This window comes from Raphanus sativus, chromosome 6 (assembly GCF_000801105.2).
Source record: "Raphanus sativus cultivar WK10039 chromosome 6, ASM80110v3, whole genome shotgun sequence".
Lineage (NCBI taxonomy): Eukaryota > Viridiplantae > Streptophyta > Magnoliopsida > Brassicales > Brassicaceae > Raphanus > Raphanus sativus.
In genome coordinates, this window is record NC_079516.1 from 46,188,674 (window position 1) to 46,207,245 (window position 18,572).

At 32.1% G+C, this 18,572-nt stretch overlaps 3 protein-coding genes and 1 non-coding gene across 4 annotated transcripts; all 4 read right to left on the minus strand.

The window, feature by feature from the left end:
• Positions 1-3,404: 3,404 nt before the first annotated feature.
• On the minus strand, positions 3,405-3,477 carry TRNAA-UGC (transfer RNA alanine (anticodon UGC)). The gene has a single exon. It is a non-coding gene; the product is annotated as a tRNA-Ala (tRNA).
• An 802-nt stretch (positions 3,478-4,279) lies between these two features.
• Positions 4,280-5,735, minus strand: LOC108810125 (dirigent protein 10-like). Its single transcript, XM_018582258.2, has one exon. The coding sequence runs from the start codon at positions 5,694-5,696 to the stop codon at positions 4,461-4,463; it is 1,236 nt and encodes a 411-aa protein (XP_018437760.1). The 5' UTR covers positions 5,697-5,735; the 3' UTR covers positions 4,280-4,460.
• Positions 5,736-6,241: 506 nt separating this feature from the next.
• LOC108809776 (glutelin type-D 1-like) lies at positions 6,242-7,847 on the minus strand. Its single transcript, XM_018581919.2, has 4 exons — positions 7,779-7,847; positions 7,492-7,696; positions 6,628-7,348; positions 6,242-6,547 (listed from the first exon to the last, which is right to left on the minus strand). The coding sequence occupies exons 2-4, from the start codon at positions 7,685-7,687 to the stop codon at positions 6,394-6,396; spliced, it is 1,071 nt and encodes a 356-aa protein (XP_018437421.1). The 5' UTR covers positions 7,688-7,696; positions 7,779-7,847; the 3' UTR covers positions 6,242-6,393.
• Positions 7,848-11,814: 3,967 nt separating this feature from the next.
• On the minus strand, positions 11,815-13,591 carry LOC108809038 (uncharacterized). The gene is made up of 2 exons (XM_018581161.2): positions 13,432-13,591; positions 11,815-12,688 (listed from the first exon to the last, which is right to left on the minus strand). Exons 1-2 carry the CDS (start codon positions 13,465-13,467, stop codon positions 12,005-12,007), a joined length of 720 nt encoding a protein of 239 aa, XP_018436663.1. The 5' UTR covers positions 13,468-13,591; the 3' UTR covers positions 11,815-12,004.
• Positions 13,592-18,572: the final 4,981 nt, after the last annotated feature.

Consider the following 18,572-nt stretch of genomic DNA (forward strand, 5'->3'; position numbering starts at 1 on the left):
TAGATTAAAGACTTCAAGTAGATTAGTTACAGCTGTCTAAGAAAACCTTGGCTTACAAGTTACAACACCGCGTATATTAAATTACTTCGCGTAACTGTATATTTATGGTTACAAAATATGACAATGAGTCAACATTACTTGTCTCGTTCTTCAATTATAGCCTTACACTTAGAAACAACAATTAATCTGTATAACACTTGTTTTCTACTCAATATATAGAAAGTTATGGGTTTTCAAAATCACCTTTGTTCAACCTTGTCTGAATTCTGAAAACGATATGATAACCTAGCTGTTTTCCAACTCACGGAAAAGTAAATATTTTTTTTTTAAATCGTTTACAAGACTATCAAACTCTTCTTTTTTTTTTCTTTTTTGTTTGTCAACAGACAATCAAACTCTTAAAATACGTAAGTGAAACATAAAGCCAGTAAGCCACTGCAACTACTTGATATCTTTCTAAGTGGGTTCAGCAACACCAAGCTTATGACTATTCCATTTTACCTGATAAAATCTGTAGGATCGAATAACGATTTTTCAGTTGTTTTTTATTAAAAGATTCTACAAAGATATACCAAATATATAATGATAATCTGATTGACGACATAGAATTTGCGGAACTAAATTTTATTGTATTTCCTTCTACTTTTATAAATTAATAAACGGAATTCTGATATACATATATTCTTATATATTATTATTTGAGAAACATTAAAACATTTAAAGTATATCATGTGTTATTACTAGTATGAATTTAAGAGTTTTTAAAAAATAAATTGTTCTATCTAAACATATACTGTACTTTTCATTAAACTATTCACAGAATTAATTATCAATTTATAAAGCATTATTAATTCTTTCTTTAAATTAATAAAGCAATGTTATCTAATGTAATTAAAATATATAAGATAATTAATGATTTTGAATAAAAAAGATTTGATAAAAATCTGTGTATCTTCTATCATTTTTGTTTAATTTTGTAGTATTAAAATAAATTAATCAATCACATTATACATATAATAAAACTAGATTGGTATATGTTATATTTTGAATTTCTCAAAATGACAATAAATTAATAAAACTTTGAAAAGTCCCACATTTAATATATTATGATCAGAGATTTTGTAAAAATTATAACAAGAAACAAATTATCATACAATCATATCAATAGGAAATTTTCTACGATCAGATTCCATTTCATGTTCTTATTTTATTTTTATATATTTTTTTCACTGTAAAACTCATGGTCGAGATCGTTTGCTTGAGATTATTCTCTTCAAAACCTCATGAATTAGTTATATTGAATTAGATGATAATTACAAAAATACATTTAATAAACAAATTAAAAGTTAAAAAGGTTAGTTCAAACTAAAAAAAAACTATACATGAAGATATCCAAGTACTTATGTTTTAATATAATAGATTTGGCATGTAATTGTTTCCCAAAATTTCAAAGATAATAGAGAAAATAGTGCCGGAGAAATAACATGATTTAAATAAACAATTGTTTAGGTCTTGAGATAGCATGAGTTTGAGTTCAGAGCATCTCCATCTCCAATCCAAGTTCTTATTTTAAGGGGAACAAAACTTCAAAATAAAGATTTGAGGGTTGATTACTCTAACCAAGAATCTTCAAAAAAATCTTTAAAATTTTATTCATTTACAGTATAATCTTTGACATTAATAAAAGTTACCAACAATGATAAATTTCACAAATGTATATAAAACATACTTTTAATATATTATACAACACACAATATTACTATATTATGTAATAAAATAATATAAATTTACATATATAATAAAACAACACATATATACAAATTTAAAAAACTACATACAAAATACCAAATTACTCAAGCATTTTTCTGTAATGCTTCAATATATGCTCAATCAACCTATTCCAAAATAATATTTAAATATTTATGTAAATTGCTTTATTTATCTTAAGTTTGTTTAATATATTTTATTTTGTGTGAGATTTATTTCATGTATTTTTATATTTGTGTGAATTTTATTTTAGTGTTATGTAATATTTATTCTATTTTACTTTATTTTGGTGTACTTAAGTTAGTATTTATTCTATTTTACTTTATTTTGGTGTACTTAAGTTAGTGTAAATAAAATTAATAGATGTATTTGTAAAATAAAATACTTGTAAGGAGTAAAAAAAATAGTAGTTTTGAGATTTTGAATAGTGAAACTTCAAGTTTGAGATATTACTATTCAAAATTTCAAAATTAAAAAATTTGAAATTGAGTTGAAATGATAAAAATCTCAAAATTTGAGGATTTGAGTTTGGGTTTGAGATATTCTTTGCTTGGTTGCTTTTCGATTAGGAGACGACTATTAGACTATGCAACTTTGCTTTGATTACTTTGTTCTTTTCGTAAAAGAGACTTTAGTTACTTTGTTGGTAAAGCTTTTCCATTAACTAAGGAATCAAATATGTAACCAACTAATCAAATAACTAACAAAGGTCTTTGGGAACTGTGACATAGTGGATATTAAAGCTGGGGACGGGTGTTCATATTATGAAATTGATAATCACTTATAATGTTACACGAAGCCTGCTTTCTCCTTTTCGTTCAAAGGATATCTTTTGTTCTTTTTTCTAATCGACATTTCACAAGTAGCAATACTGAATGGGACTACTATCGATTCATTGAAGTGTAGAATTATTAGTTAACTGGATTAGAGCATTTTTATCGCAAAAATCCACTTGGGTTTCTAATTTTTTTTGCTGATTTAAAAAAAAAATTTTAAAAAAAAGACCTCGCGTATCGGTGAAACTTGCAAACAGTTGAGAAAAACTCATATTACATATTACAAAAATGTGGGGCCCACCACTAATTTTTTCTGCAAAACCCCTTTCAAAAACATGCGATAATTGTGCTCTTACATATTACAACCAGATTGTCGAGAATGAGATTGTGATCGACTTTCATTAATTAGCTCAATATTCTGTGAATTGTTATACTACCTTGTAAGATGATTATTTTTTGTTAATTGTCATCAGTATAACTTATCTTACATAATGGCGTTGTTTCTAGGACGTTCCAGTGACACATTTCATCATTAATTAACGCCTAAATTCGTGAACATAATAACATGTTTTAAGGAAGAGAAAAAACTCATGATAAGTAGCAGCAATCACACGACTAGTCTTATCTTTCTCAAATAAGCATACACAAAGCCCATCAATTTTAGCATGTTAACATCCCTCAAATACTAACAGCATGATATTGTGTGAACAAAAAAAAAGATAACTAAAACTAAGTGGACGCCGGGCTATTACGCAGGCACTTTCGGGAACTTTCTCTGCTTATTTGAGAAAGTTATGCAAGCCCACAACACCTTTGCTTATGCTTAACTACTATTTTTTGGTGCAAAATTTAATATGAGATTGGAGATGCGGAGGATCGAACCCCGTGCCTCTCGCATGCAAAGCGAGCGCTCTACCATTTGAGCTACATCCCCATTTATGAATACTTATTTTAAGTTTTATTATTTTTATAGTTAAATTTTGGTAGACTATAACACACCACTGAAAGCAAATTAAAAATATTTAGGAGGATTTTCGCAAGTTTTTTTTCTTTTCTTTTTACAAATTTTCGCAAGTTTCTGAGCACTATAGCCCCAAAGGCATTATTTTAACGAACAGGTGACGATCAATATTAGTATGATTGGTATCTGACTGACCCCAAGCCTTAATTTGCTTGGCCAGAACTCTGTTTGTGTCATATTCGATCAATATTAGTATGAATTCATTGTCATGCACCATGCCCAATCACTATTTTTGACCGCCTTCGTGGAGTAAAATTTTAAGTCGGTCAAAAGGTAACAGCTAAGTGTATGGCCTTACTGCAGAAGAACCAACCTCCAAAAAAAACTATACATCAAACCATTCACTGAGGCTTTGGAAATATGTTGTTCGATTTGTAACGCCAACTTGTAGAGACTAGACTACAAATGATAAAATCAAATTGTTGAATTATTGAGCCCAGTGACTACATAGTTTTATAAGGATACCAATGGACTAGACTACAAATGATAAAATCAAATTGTTGACTTATCGAGACCAGTAACTACATAGTTTTATAAGGAAACCAATATCAACGTACCCTTTCAGAGCCCATCCATTTGACGAGTGCCAAAATACAGTTGTCCACACTCGAGGTCTAGTGCATTTTGATTATCCTTTGCAAAAATTGATGTATTCCATTCCATTCAACTACTATTTTCTTTTTTTTTTATGCAAAAATTAATAAGAGATTGAAAATGCAAAACAGAAAGAACTGAAATCTATAACTTCACAAACAAAACAAAAATTAAATACAAAGTTCAGTTTCATGTATTTTCTTGTACAACTCTTTTCACACTTAGATTACAACTGATAAAGCCACATGCACCAACCAAACATTCCCAAACTCCCAACACAAGAAGAAGAAAACAAAGCAAAACTAGTAAGATAGATAAACAGTGCACTGGAGGACAGTCTCAAGGCCATCAGTGAACTGATGCGGCTGCTGCTGCTGCGTCCCGCTAGATCCTGTAAACGTCTTCACAATCGCAAATCCTCTCGCGTTCACATACTTCCCAGTACCTCCCATAACTCCTAAATGCGATTCCGAAGCCGCTGTTCTATGAACACCAAAGAAGCTTATACTATCTTCATAACCACCGCTCTCGAACATGGCAGTAAACGCCATGGTCTGGCTAGTTCCATCAACCGCACTCGCCACATAGTACCCCTGCGCTTTCCCGAGCAGACCAGACCCAAGTTCATGACCTTCGGTTAGTTCATCGTCTATCACAGTCATGGTTCCGAACATAAGCATCTGTAGAGCAGAACCGCTCGGGAGCTGACCGCCGTTAGCAACTGGTAGACCGTTTAAGAGGTTGTTGTTTCCGTTGTTGTTCTGGAGAATGTTGGCTGTGTTTCCCCCGAGTCCAACGAGAAGAGGGACGTTGTTGTTGTTGACGATTCCATTGTTGTTGTTGTTAGATGGAACCCCGTTGGTTATGGGAAGGTTTGCGCCATTGGGTTTAGCGAATGGGAGTTGACCACTTAAAGCCGGGTTTGCGACGACTCCGGTTACGGCTCTTGCCGTGGGATTTGAACCGCCGAGTATGTCGTGCATGAAGAACACTAATGTGTGGTCAGGACCTACACCACCACCACCACCAAGAGCTGGACCATCCCCTGCACCACCACCAAGAGTTGGACCAGCCCCTGCACCACCACCAAGAGCTTGGCCGGTACCTACTCCAGGACCGGTGGCTGAACCAGCAGCTGGTAAAGGACCGGGACCAGTGGCAGGCAAGGAACCTGGACCACCACCAACGGGTAAAGGACCAGGAACAGAGCCAACGGTTGGTAGAGGACCTGAACCACTTGATGAGACTGGCCCTGTTCCTGCACCAAGACTCGTGGCAATAGGACCTGAACCACTTGATGGTACTGATCCTGTTCCTCCACCTAAACCGGTTCCTGCAGAACCTGAGCCAGTTCCGGCAGAGCCTGAGCCAATTCCAGCAGAACTTGAGCCAGACGCTGGTAAAGGCCCGGGGAAGGGACCTGAGCCCGGGATGGCTGTGGCTGGGAATGTATCTTCTTCATCAAGAAACCGAGCAGCAGCTGCGAAAGTAACAAAGAGAGCTACAACAAAGAATGATAGTATTTTTTGACCTGCCATTGCACAAGAAAGATGATCAGAGAAGCGAAGATTGTTGTTTGAATTAAGTGATAAGCATATTCTGGAAGTATATATAGACAAGAATGAATATACGAAGTCAAATGGTTAAAAGAAGAAGATGGAGTTGATGAAATGGAGCAGGTAATGTTAGCTATTTTCTATTATCTGGTGGTTTGGTTCTGAAGAAAAGAACAGACAAAAAAACCATTTAAAATAAGATTTGAATATTAATTCGTCAAATTATCAAAAGAATAAAGCCTCCTCTCCAACTATATATAATAGTTAATTAAACTTAACGAGCATGAAGAATGAGTGCAGATTCCATCTCACCATAAACGTTATTTTCCTTAAAGAGTAAAATTATAAATGAATAAGACCGAATTCCTCGTGATTAAGAGAAGAGTACAGTGCTCTCCGGTTCAATTAGTGGAAACAGCCTACCTGTTCATGAATTGTAGCCGTTACTCGATGTATACAATAGAGCACAACAACTAATTTTGGTTGAAACATGTTAAGGAATTCTCGAAAAATACAGACAATATCGATTTGAAAGTATCTGAGAATCAGTTAAAAGAAGTTTTTCAGACTTTCTTATTTATTCAAACAAGGAGAAGAAAGCACCATAGTCCATAAAGACCAACAGAAAATAAATAAAACACACAAACGAAATTAGAACCACCAAATCTTAGTTCATAATCTAGTTGGGAGGAGGGAAGAAAATGGCATCAGAAGTCCTCTTAGATCGGAAAGCCTTCTCCACCTCCGGAGCAACCTTAAACGCCGCCTGCAGAACCTCCGGCGACAATGCCTTCCAAACAGATGTCTTACCCGCCAAGTGAGTGAAAATGGGACTGCCAAAACATTAAGAGAAACTTGTTAAGCAAGCTTCTTTTAAATAAAAAAAAAAAAGAAGAAAAAAGAAAGATCTTACTCAGGAGTGGTCACAATGGAGAACCAAGACAAGCCATCAGAATCAGCAATCTTGGAGACAACAAAGAACCTAGGAACAATGAACAAAGCACCAGCTTTCACATGAGTCTCAAGAACTCTCTTCCCATCAGCTCCAACCACCTGAACACGACCGCTACCACCAACAATGTAAGTAACTTGAAGAGCAGAGTCACAAGAGAAACCAGGAGAACACATGGAATGTCCATCGATCCTCACAAGATCAGCACCAAATCCAACTTCACCAACCAATGGAAGATTCTTTGTGTTCAACACAACAACTCTTCCTCCATCCTTGATATCAACATCAAGAGGAGCCTCCAAGCAGTTCAACACAAACCCTTCCCTGTCACCTTTCCTAGGCGAAGGCATTTTCAAACTCCCATCAACCTTGACTATCCCGTTCCCTGTCTGAGACCCCACAAGCTTCTTCACTGTTGTCTCATCGAGATCCCATGCTCTGCCTACAAACTCGGATGAGAAACCGGTGAAGATTCCATTGGAACCGGTTAAGTAAAACTCGGTGAACTGTCCTGCTTTGTGACCCTTGTGAGTCTCTCCAAGGAAGAGGATTACCAGCTCAGTGTCTTCATTGTTGAACCACCATGTCACTACACCGAAAGGTATAGCTATGGAATCTCCTTTCTTGATTTCAATCACTTTCTCTTCTTTCTCAGGGAGAACAATTCCAGCTGTTCCAGATCCTGACAAATGTTACAAAGAGACAATACTTCAATATCAATTTGTGAAACCATTAAATAAAAACATATGAATCACAATAAGTTGAAAACTTTGCATATAACAAGAGAGTGAGGTTATAAACGGAAAGATCTAAGAAGAAACGGACCTTGAAGAACGTAAGCGACCTTGGAGGAATCAGAGTAGCGAGGAAGAGCTAAGCCATACTTCTCGAGAGCGAGCTTCGCGGCTCCAATGTTGCCATCACGTAGCATGGGTAACTCTTCAGGGCACCATGCAAAGTATGAACCTCCGTCTCCTCCGTACACTTTCTTCGGTAGTCTAGGTGAAAGATCCAACTCCATCGTTAAACGCTAAATGAAAAAGGTGAAAGAATGATTAAAGGAGAGAGATGAAGAAACTTTTGATGTGAGAAGTGATTGGTAGAGAGAATACGTATTTATAATGGCTTGTGGATATCTATTCAGTTACTAACTGAGAGTTTCTTGGAAATGTATATTTGACTAAGGATCAATACGCTGATCAACTTGGATAAATATAGATAATAATTAATACTTTTAATTTGTAGTGTTTTTAGCGATTATATACCTTATTTTCGACTAGTTTCAATATAAATCAATTTAAAATATAATATTTTATGTCTATGATAACTTTTTAAAAAAATTATTCTAATATTAATTATTAAACAATTCTTTTTCATTTTATAAAAGAGATCCCATAATTTTATCTTGGCTACTCTAATTTTTAAAATTTTATGTGTTTCTTAATTGCTATTCAAATTTGGTGACGAATAATAAAATCCAGTTAATATAAATAAAAAGAAATATCTGACTTCGTATTAATAGCATCAACTTAGTGATAAGACTGCGTTTATCTTTTATTGTCAAAGATAATACTCCATTTAATTGATCATTTAATTCATATTAAAACGTATCAGAATAAATTTGGTTGAAATTTGCAAAAGATTGGAGTTTTACGAATAATAAAATCCAGTTAATATAAATAAAAAGAAATATCTGACTTCGTATTAATAGCATCAACTTAGTGATAAGACTGCGTTTATCTTTTATTGTCAAAGATAATACTCCATTTAACTGATCATTTAATTCATATTAAAACGTATCAGAATAAATTTGGTTGAAATTTGCAAAAGATTGGAGTTTTTGGCATGTTTGACGTAATCCATTGTGCTATTATTTTGGAATTTTTATTCAGATAATTCTTATCGACTTTATCCATGTTTGATTTAAAACAGAAACCAAATCTAACTTGTCTTAAATTCTTTACCGTTTGATGATTTTAATATGATTTTTGCGTAAAAGTTACGCTATAATATTTAGTTTCACAATCGAAACTTCTGATTTCTGTTATGAAGGGAGATGATGCCACTTAGAGAACGCATACACGATGCTCCAGTATTCGACTGCCAACAATAAATAAATTTAGATGCATCGTTGCAATCTTGTGAGATGCATTAAACAGTAATTGAAAACAATAAGTTTTGGTTCGTGGTATTTAATATATATATCAATTATATAATTAATCTCTTCGTTTCGTATTAAATATCGTTGTAAAAAAAAATTGTTGCAAAATAATTATCGTTTTAGCATTTCAATGCAGAATTTATTAATTTTATTTTCTAGTTTATTTTTCTATTAGTTGAAATATGAATAGAATTATTAGTAATGATGTTTTATATAAAAATATAAAAAATTAAATGATTTTTTAATTCGCATGCACAAATATAAAATGACACTTATTATGAAACTGAGAAAATATTAACTAGTTACAATTTTAATAATGTTACAAAAAGAATTACAGTTTTAATATAATAAATATACATTATTCAGAGTAAATAAAGTCTCGTAAAATTTGGTTTTTCTATCTTAAAAACTTGACCCAAATATGTCTCAGAATCTTCAACCAAGTGACAGTAACTTAGTGGCAATTTCATGAAGTTTAATGTGTATCCATATCAATTCTAAATTTGATTCCCTCTAAAAACTAAATTATCACTATCTAATTAGAATGAGTTTGGACTTCGATCCAATTGATTTACATGATGGTCCATAACAGATGGTCGATCCACTTCTGATATTAGTTAAAAAGCATTATAAACTCGAATTAACCAGTGCAGTACATCTTAATACTAGTCCATTCTATAACACTAAGTTCGTTCTTCCCAACATTGACCGGTTAGTCAATAGAATTTATAAAAAAAAGTCTCAAGAGTCTTCAACAACTGCCAACAATGTAACATACCAAACTAGTTACAGTAACACGTCTATGGCCTTCACAAATTCATTCTTGCTTTTTGTTCCAAATCTTTACATATACAGATACCCAGAAATCTTGAATCTGTAAATATTAGTTTGAACTATGGTAGAAATTTTCATGTGGAAAAGGAGGGGGGATGGGTATCAATTATCATTAATACAATTTTGTTATAGATAGCCTATAAAAGCCCATTTAGAATTAAAAGGCTGATAAAGCTATAATATAGGGACATCTGTAGCAGAGTCCAAGGTAAGCTATAATATCGGGACATCTGTAGCAGAGTCCAAGGCCCACAAAAATTGTGGACTATATAAGCTAACGAATTTATTGACATAATGCCCACTTCTCTACAAAGTAGCATCGAGAAGTTTTGTGCAATGACCAAGAGACAACAAACCTATTGGACAAGACTTGGATTCACCCTCTATGGTGAATTTTTAAATTCACTACCTCCTTAGTAACCAATCAAAATGCCAACTAGATTAATGATTAAAAAAATATCAAATAATTTTTTCAAAACCAAAAAAAAAAAAAATAGTGTCAATTTTAATAATGCTAATGTCACTATCTAATCAATAAACTCAAACTCTATACCCTAAATCCAAATTCTAAACCCTAAATTCTAAATTATAAACCCAAACTCTATACCTAAACCTAAACCATAAATCATAAACCCAAAAACCTGAACTCTAAACCCAAACCTATACCCTAAACCCAAATCCTAGACTCTAAACCTAAAACATAAATACAAAACCCAAACCCTATACCCTAAATATTTTAGATTAATATTGATGTTGTTCTTTTGAAATTTAAGGTTAAGAATTAAAGTTTGGATTTAGAGTTCATGGTTTGGGTTACAGTCTAGGGTTTGGGTTTAGGGTCTACGGTTTGGGTTTAGGGTTTATGGTTTGGGTTTAGAGTCTAAGATTTGGGTTTAGGGTCTAGGGTTTGAGTTTAGGGTATAATTTTGGGTTTAGAGTTTAGATTTTTTGGTTTATGATTTATGGTTTGGGTTTAGGGTTTAAGATTTGGGTTTAGGGTATAGTGTTTGGGTTTATAAGTTAAAATTTAGGGTTTAGAATTTGGATTTAGGGTATTGAATTTGAGTTCATGAATTAAATAGTGACATTATTATTATTAAATATGATATTATTTATTTTTTAATTTTTTTATTATTAATCTAGTTGGCAATTTGGTTGGTTATTAGGGAGGTGGTGAATTTAAAGATTCACCATAGGGGATGAACCCAAGTCTTGTCCAAACCTATTTTCTCACTCCTCAAAAGCCACATATTTTAATTTTCAACTTATGTAACAGTGACTTGACACAGAAGTCACAAAACAATGCATCTTCTTTTAAACCAGTTGAAGGTGATGGCCGTCCATGGCACTATGGCAGATGCAACTAAGGAAACAGAACATGTCTTGCGCCTAACTTGTATACATGAACAAGACCAAAAGCCACCTAAATCACTGGTCACACTCCAACCCATAAAACAGTATTGTCATTACTTAATTTTTCTTTTCCAAAAACGAGACCAAGTCTCCTCTGTCATGGCTTGTCTCCCATAGAGCAATGCATCTTCTTTCAAACTACTAGTTGATGGCCGTTCATGCCAGATGCAACTAAGGAAACAAAACATGTCTTTCGCCTAACTTGTATATATGTCATATGGACAAGACCGAAAGCCACCACAAACACTGGTCACAATCCAACCCCCAACAGTTTTGTTTCTACTTAATATTTTTCCAAAAACAAGACCAAGTCTCCTCTATCTCTGATTTGTCTCTTCCACGTTTATGATCTTTCATGTTTATACGCAACAACTAATAAAAGTTAGGCACACAACTGATCTCCTAGCTAAATATAGGTCACTTATGGGTATATTTCCTTCATAAATAAGTTATATACAAATTGGTGTAATATTTTGTTATAATATGTAGTTATATTGTCATCCGTTATTTCACTATTCTACCTCGTACTTATCAGAAAAGCATATTTGTAGAGAATCAAAAATCGGTACAGGTTTGTTAGGGAATTTTTGGATTTGGTTAATTTTGTTTTTTTTTTGTTCAAAGATTTGGTTAATTTTGTTTGAGTCGAATTATAGTCGAAATTGTATTTCCTGTACACATTGAATTAAATAAATTTATATTTATATTTAAAAAAATAGAACCAGGATAATATATGGTAATTGCTTGAAATAAAGATTCGTGAACACATAAATTCAGAAATCTCAAATCGCTTATACTTCAATTTACACACAAAAGCTTAGACCCTCATAACCCCATTTATAAAATCTTTACAAATAATATAAATCCAAGACGGCTAACTCAATAACCAAAACAAAACAGAGCATGAAGAAAAGATAGTAAAATAAAATACTAATGAAATCTTTGTCTCTTAGCAAATTCCATTCCAGTAGCAATTCCAGGAACAGAACAACTTCTGAAGTTGAGCATTGACGTCGTTGTCTTTGTCTTCGTTGAACAACCTTTCAAGATATCATAAGAATTCGAAACCGACGGGACCCTGAAACTCTGTTGAAGCGGCGGAGGATTACGCCACCGTGGAAGAGGACCGGCGACAAGAAGTGTCTGAAGCAACGGTCCTGACTCCATCACAGTTTGAAGAAACTTCCCTTTCTCCGGTAAGGTTTTACCTTTTATGATCTCATTCATCAATGCTTCAGCTGGATCAATCTTAACCGGTCTCTTCTGAGAATTATAGACCCGGTTAACGGGCCGGTTACTGAGTTTCATCTGGTGAACCGGTTCCGGTATAATGTTGAAGTTGGAGAATTCAGGAGAAGAAACCGGTTCGAAGAACGAGTTAACCGGTGAAGAACCGTGCGAGTTTGACTCAGTGATGCTAGAGTTTGTTTTGATTGTGAGGAGTTTCTGTAATTGATCTTTAGCTTCGTCTCTCTCTTGACGAGCGAGTTTGAGAAGATGATGAAGATTACTCACTTCTTCTTGATGAAGCTTTGATTCTTCATAGGCTTTTGCTTTCACAGCTTCAAGCTCGAAGGAAGTGTATTGAAGCTTTTGTCTTAATTCATCCATACTCTGTAATAAATATCAGAATGTTAATAATATGGTTATTATTATATGAAAAGAAAGAAGTAAAAGTCAGAAATTAGTCGATAAAAAACGAACCGAACCATTGAAGAAATCAACATCTAGAAAAAGTGATAAATTATAAAATACATTGGCTTTTTTTCCTAATGATGTGTGATAACAGCCTTTCGTTAATGGGGTCAAGAATTCACTCAAAACGTTACTAAATCTAAACCAGACATATATAATCATAAATGAATATAAACGTCAGGGCTAGAAAATTATTATATAAAAAGACAAAAAAGACAATAGTATTTTTGAGCTTTTTGTGTATTTTTGAGTTAAATGGCAGAAAAGTACAAGTAGTCACATTTTTGTAGGTGAAATGGATTGTTCTGACAGATTTTCATAGATCTTAGAGTTTTTATAATGTCGGAAACAACTCAAGTAAAATGTTGGAAAGAAAAATAAAAAGAAGATACTCAAAAAACATAAATGTATTCAATAAACGGGACCCTTCAATAAACCAGGAAAAGTTATTGGAATTCAAGTTACACAAACACATAGTAATAATTCGGAAAGACGAGGCAGTATTCAAAAGCTATAGAACTCTGGAATTGCTTATACATAAAAATGCAAAGAAATTAAATAACTTCATGCAAATTATTAAGAGAAACAAGTTTCAAAAACAGTTCACTAAGAGAAAAAAAAAAACCTGTTCTTTTACAAAAAAAAAGGAGAGAGAAACAAACCTCTTGGTAGAACCAAATAGAACCAAACTCTTCCATTTGTTTTGTCTGTTCTTCTCTAGTGTCTGAGAGCGAGAGAAAGGAGAGAGTAGAGAGAAAGGAGAGAGTAGAGAGAGAGTAGAGAGAGAGGGCGTTGCAGGGGAAATGTTGTGGGTGTTCTTATAGCGGAGAAGAAGAACCCATAGCGGGAGAAGACAAATGTATATGTCGTTCATGTCATGTCATACGCATAAAATTTAGCCAAAATAATAAAAAAGGAAAATGATTAATTTTGTTTGACTCGAAAACTTGGTAAGATTCCATATTTGTCCTTTCTCTCTCCAAGTAGCACTGAGCTTTCTTTCCTAAAACCTCTCCCACTTTAGCCGGGGACCTTGTCTCTTCCTCAAAATAATTCGCTATTTCTTACTTTTTACCGTTTTTACTCCTTTTTTTATAACGGATTACTCTTTTTTTAAATTTTTTTTTTGACATCAAAACTCTTTTTTTAATTTACCTTGGCAGGCATAACATTTTTATATATACGTGATACAAAAAAAAACATTTATACACAGCATGTAAACATATAAAAAACATGACGTTTTTTGCTATTTAATACGTATAATTATTTATCATGCATGACATTTATACACAGCATACATTACTATTTAACAGATTAAAGATAACATTTTATAGTAGAATGTATGTTGTCAAAAAAAAAAAATAGTAGAAAGTATTTCCCCACATATTACAGTTGTAATGATAGTTAAAAGGCAACTTCCTAAAAGCTGAAAATCTTGAGTCTGCAACTTCCGTTGTCATTAATTTTTGTTTTATTAGACTATTTACTTTGAAATTAATGGTTCCCCACTTCGTATGACTTTAAAATGTATTCCATAAACGATTTTTGGTGATAAAAGATTGTATTTCCATACATTTCAAGCACCATTTAGTATGTACGAGTAACACACCATATTGACGATTTACATGACAGAAGACAGAAATGGAATTTCTAACGGCAGGATTTTGTATTTTTGTACAATATGCGCTTAACTTACGCGTTTTTAATGCTCTTTCGAACGCGTTTTAATGGCCATTATTACCAAACTTAAGCTATCATTATATTGGTATAAGTATTTACTTTTGTATAACTTTATTTTTGGTCAAATCAATATACAATTTATTTATATACTAAAAATTGTATGTGCTAACACAGATCAAATTGTTTACTCTACATAAGTTGGAATGAGATTATTATCGAAGTAACTTATCTCTCGTATATTCTATCTAAAATATACCAATCGATTCTCAAAAAAATATCAAAGAACTAAGTAACCTGACTTTTTGTTCAAACAAATACCCTGTTCTTAGTTGGTAATATAAATACTGATTCTGATGATGAATAATACTATGATGAAGGACTACACTAACTATTGGTTTTAAATACATGACTCTAAAGATTTTTTTTTGAGAAATACATGACTCCAAAGATTTTAACAAATTAGATAGAATTCTTTTATTATTTTTATTTTCTTGAACATATATAGTAAGTGACGCATTTGATGTAAAAACACAATTGTTAAATAATTTAACATTCACTCAAAAAAAGTAATCGTTTGTAAAAAGTCTTAATTAAATTGCCAGATTGTTTCACTACTGCAATTAGTAGGGGATTTCACTTCACGGTGTAAATTCGTCGAATCAGAATATCTAGTATAAAAAAGTTTAATAACTACATCACCGACTCTTAAGACTTGTTTTAGTTGCTATAAGTTAAAAGTGTGTTTGAGGGTTATGTAATATTTGTTTGTTAAACTTAAAAGTCATGTATCCGCATGGATGCCTCCTAAAATAAATAACATAACAAAGCGGGCCCTTCCTTTCAAAATACTTGATCAGCGGAGGTTGCACGATGCTGACAATCATTGGCTCTACGTGAATTCAAGGATGAACAAACACAATGGAGTAGGCCTGGGCACGGATCGGATATTCGGGTTTTTGAAGGTATTTGTGATTTGCTTCGAATGTTACGGATATCTGATTTTTCGATTTGCTTTGCTTCGGAAAAATACGGATATTCGGAAAAACGGATATCCGGAAAATAAATAGATATTTGCGGATATTCGCGGATACTTACGGATCTCTCATTTGTTTTGATTAATACAAATAATCTTAAAAATTTGATACAAATTTGTTTTGTAAAATATATTTTTTGCATGATATAAAAGATAAAAATTAAAAAAAGCAATGAATCTTCATATTTTGTAAATTTTTAAACTTAGTTAAAATTATAATAACACAAAACTTAAAAAAAAATTATAATTATCGTAAATATTTTCTCTTCCTTTTATGTAATACTTTTATATAAGTAATAATATGAATAGAATCTATCAAATAATATATTAGAATAATAATTATATAATTTTATACATTTAAAACTTTAAATATAATCAAAATATACATGTATTTATATATTGACGGATCGGATCGGATATTCGCTTCCCAAAATTTTAATATTTGTGATTTGCTTCGATTTTGACGGATATTGAATTTTAGTATTTGCTTTGCTTCGAAAGCTTACGGATATTCGGAATTTTCGAATCGAATAGCAACGGATAACGAATCGAATCAAATTTAACGGATAAAATGCCCAGCCCTACAATGGAGTATTATATTATATGGATAAGAATTAATAGTTTTTTATAGCAAGAGAAAATGTATTATCTTATTTTACAATATTCTATGAAACCACGAGAGGCTCCTAGATTTCCTTGTGAACTGCCCAAGAAACTGAACTGCATTCAAATATTATGACTTGTTAAGTAATTAATTCATCTATAGTTATATAACTGATCTTTTCATGTAACTTTCAGAAGTGAATGCCACATGGGTTTCGTCATTCACATGAATTGTTAAATCGAAAAATATTTTCGGCATAACATTGTTATCGGCATAACATTGTTATCAATTTAACTGATATGCTGCACTAGCAATTTTGCTAAAGCTTTTGTTAGGTTTTTATAATTAGATTGTGTATCTAACTATTTCGTCTTTACCATCAACCTGATTTCAAAATAGCAAATCAAACAACACAGTTTTTGTAGAAATGTTATACTCTTGTTTATAATTTAGTTAACATCTTGACTTAGCTACTCGGATAATTTGTTTAGTATGTAAAACGCCGAAACCCATATACAAATTAAAATTATTATAGATGTTAATAATTTCTATTGGAAGAGACAATGAAGAACGTGGGACTGGAAGGAATAAGAATAATGCCAGATACAACCTTTGTTGTCTCGTTGCAGTGAATGTAGGAGTTTTGACATATTAATTTTTGCAAATATAATTTGTTGTAAAGTTCGTATTTATATACTGAAAATAGGTAATATAGAAAACTAAACATTAGTGAACAAAGTTCTTAGATTGCCTAATTTCATTATTTGTGAACATGACATTCTTTAACACTCCCAACTATTTCCGCGTCTAACTATTTCGAATTACTCAAACCTTATCTTCGTTTCTTTCTATTTTATTATGTTTGTTTTTTTCTTTTGTCGGCAGCTCCCTGATCTCATTTATACACTTAATACGACCCCTTTGCTCTGTAAAAACTTTTTTCACTATCTTACCTACGTGATCAATACACTATTTAAATTTGTTCAAATTTTATTGAAAAAATCTAAAGAAAATTGATCGTAGTGTTACTCTCATGTTTACATGATCCTATAAAAACTCACCATAGTTAAGTCGTCCCAAAATGTTTAATACTATACTACGAGATCTTAAAACATTAACGACACGAATGTGAAATTTGTATCGTTCACTCCGTGATATCTGTCTAAACATCTCAATTCAGACTGTACCCCAAACGAAAAACGATTGTACTAGAGTATTTTAGGAAGTAGGACAAGTCGCCAAGTAATCGAAAATGATCAGTTAAAAAAAGATCGCTAATGAGTATTTTGTCAAATAGTCAAACGTATTAGAGGTTATTTTAGTTTTGCTAGTAACTTTTTTCAAATTTACTTTTAAATATAAGTATTTCATAAATATTTTAAATTCATGATGGGAAAATATTAAACTAATTTTTCTAAACCATTTATAAATTCTTAAGACTTATTTGTAGAAATTTTTAAATTCAATCTCTTCTCCAGATACTGAATCCACTAAACTCTAAATCCAAATGTTAGAATAGTTTTAGCTGAATATATTTTCGAAACATAATATTTAAATTCTGGCATTTGAAATATTTTTTACCTTTTAATCTCAATTTTCAACTATAAATCGAAGGATCTCAATTTTCAAATAATAAAACGAAAAGAAAGAATCATTGCAAGCAAGTAAAAACCAAATTATATTTTATGTTTTTATTAGCTTTAGAAATAGCTAGTGTGATGTTTGTTCTAATTTCGAAATTTCATAATGGCATATACACTTGTTATATATATATATATATAGAGAGAGAGAGAGAGAGAGAGAGAGAGAGAGAGAGATTTGGTATATATGTTCACAAACATATACGCTATTTTAAAACGATGGTATATAGACATGTATGTTATTTTTGTATATAAAATCGTGTATACCAAAATTTCCAACATTTTACAAACAAAAAGCTTTTCAACCTGAGAAAAATATACTTATTATACTGTTTCATGGTTTAAGATTCCACAAAGTGGCATGCTTCATTTGCCAAACTATGTATATGTATATATCACTAATATCAGAACCAAGTTAATAAAATTACCTGGAGCGTTCTTGTAGTAAAACTTTATGTGCTAATTAACTGTAAAAGTACAAGGTTTAAGTCTCAGTAGTTCTGGAGAAGGAATTTATCAACTGGTATTTGTCTCTAATCTGAAAAGATTATGAATTTCAATCTAGAATTTTTGAGCTAAAAAAATAATGATAATTAATAAAATTAGTTTTATAATATGACAACATACTTAAACCGGTCTCTTAATGTAGCCTTGCGAGCTAATTTACACAAAATTAGATATAGAAGCTGCTATATATAGTAAATTTCAGTGCCTTTTGTAGAAGTATATATCTCAACACTGGTAACTAGACCCTTCGATACATGAGAAAACAAGAATGAACTGAAATTAATAACCCAAAATTTATGTATGTATGCATTATGCATACACGCGGCTAGACATGGATGG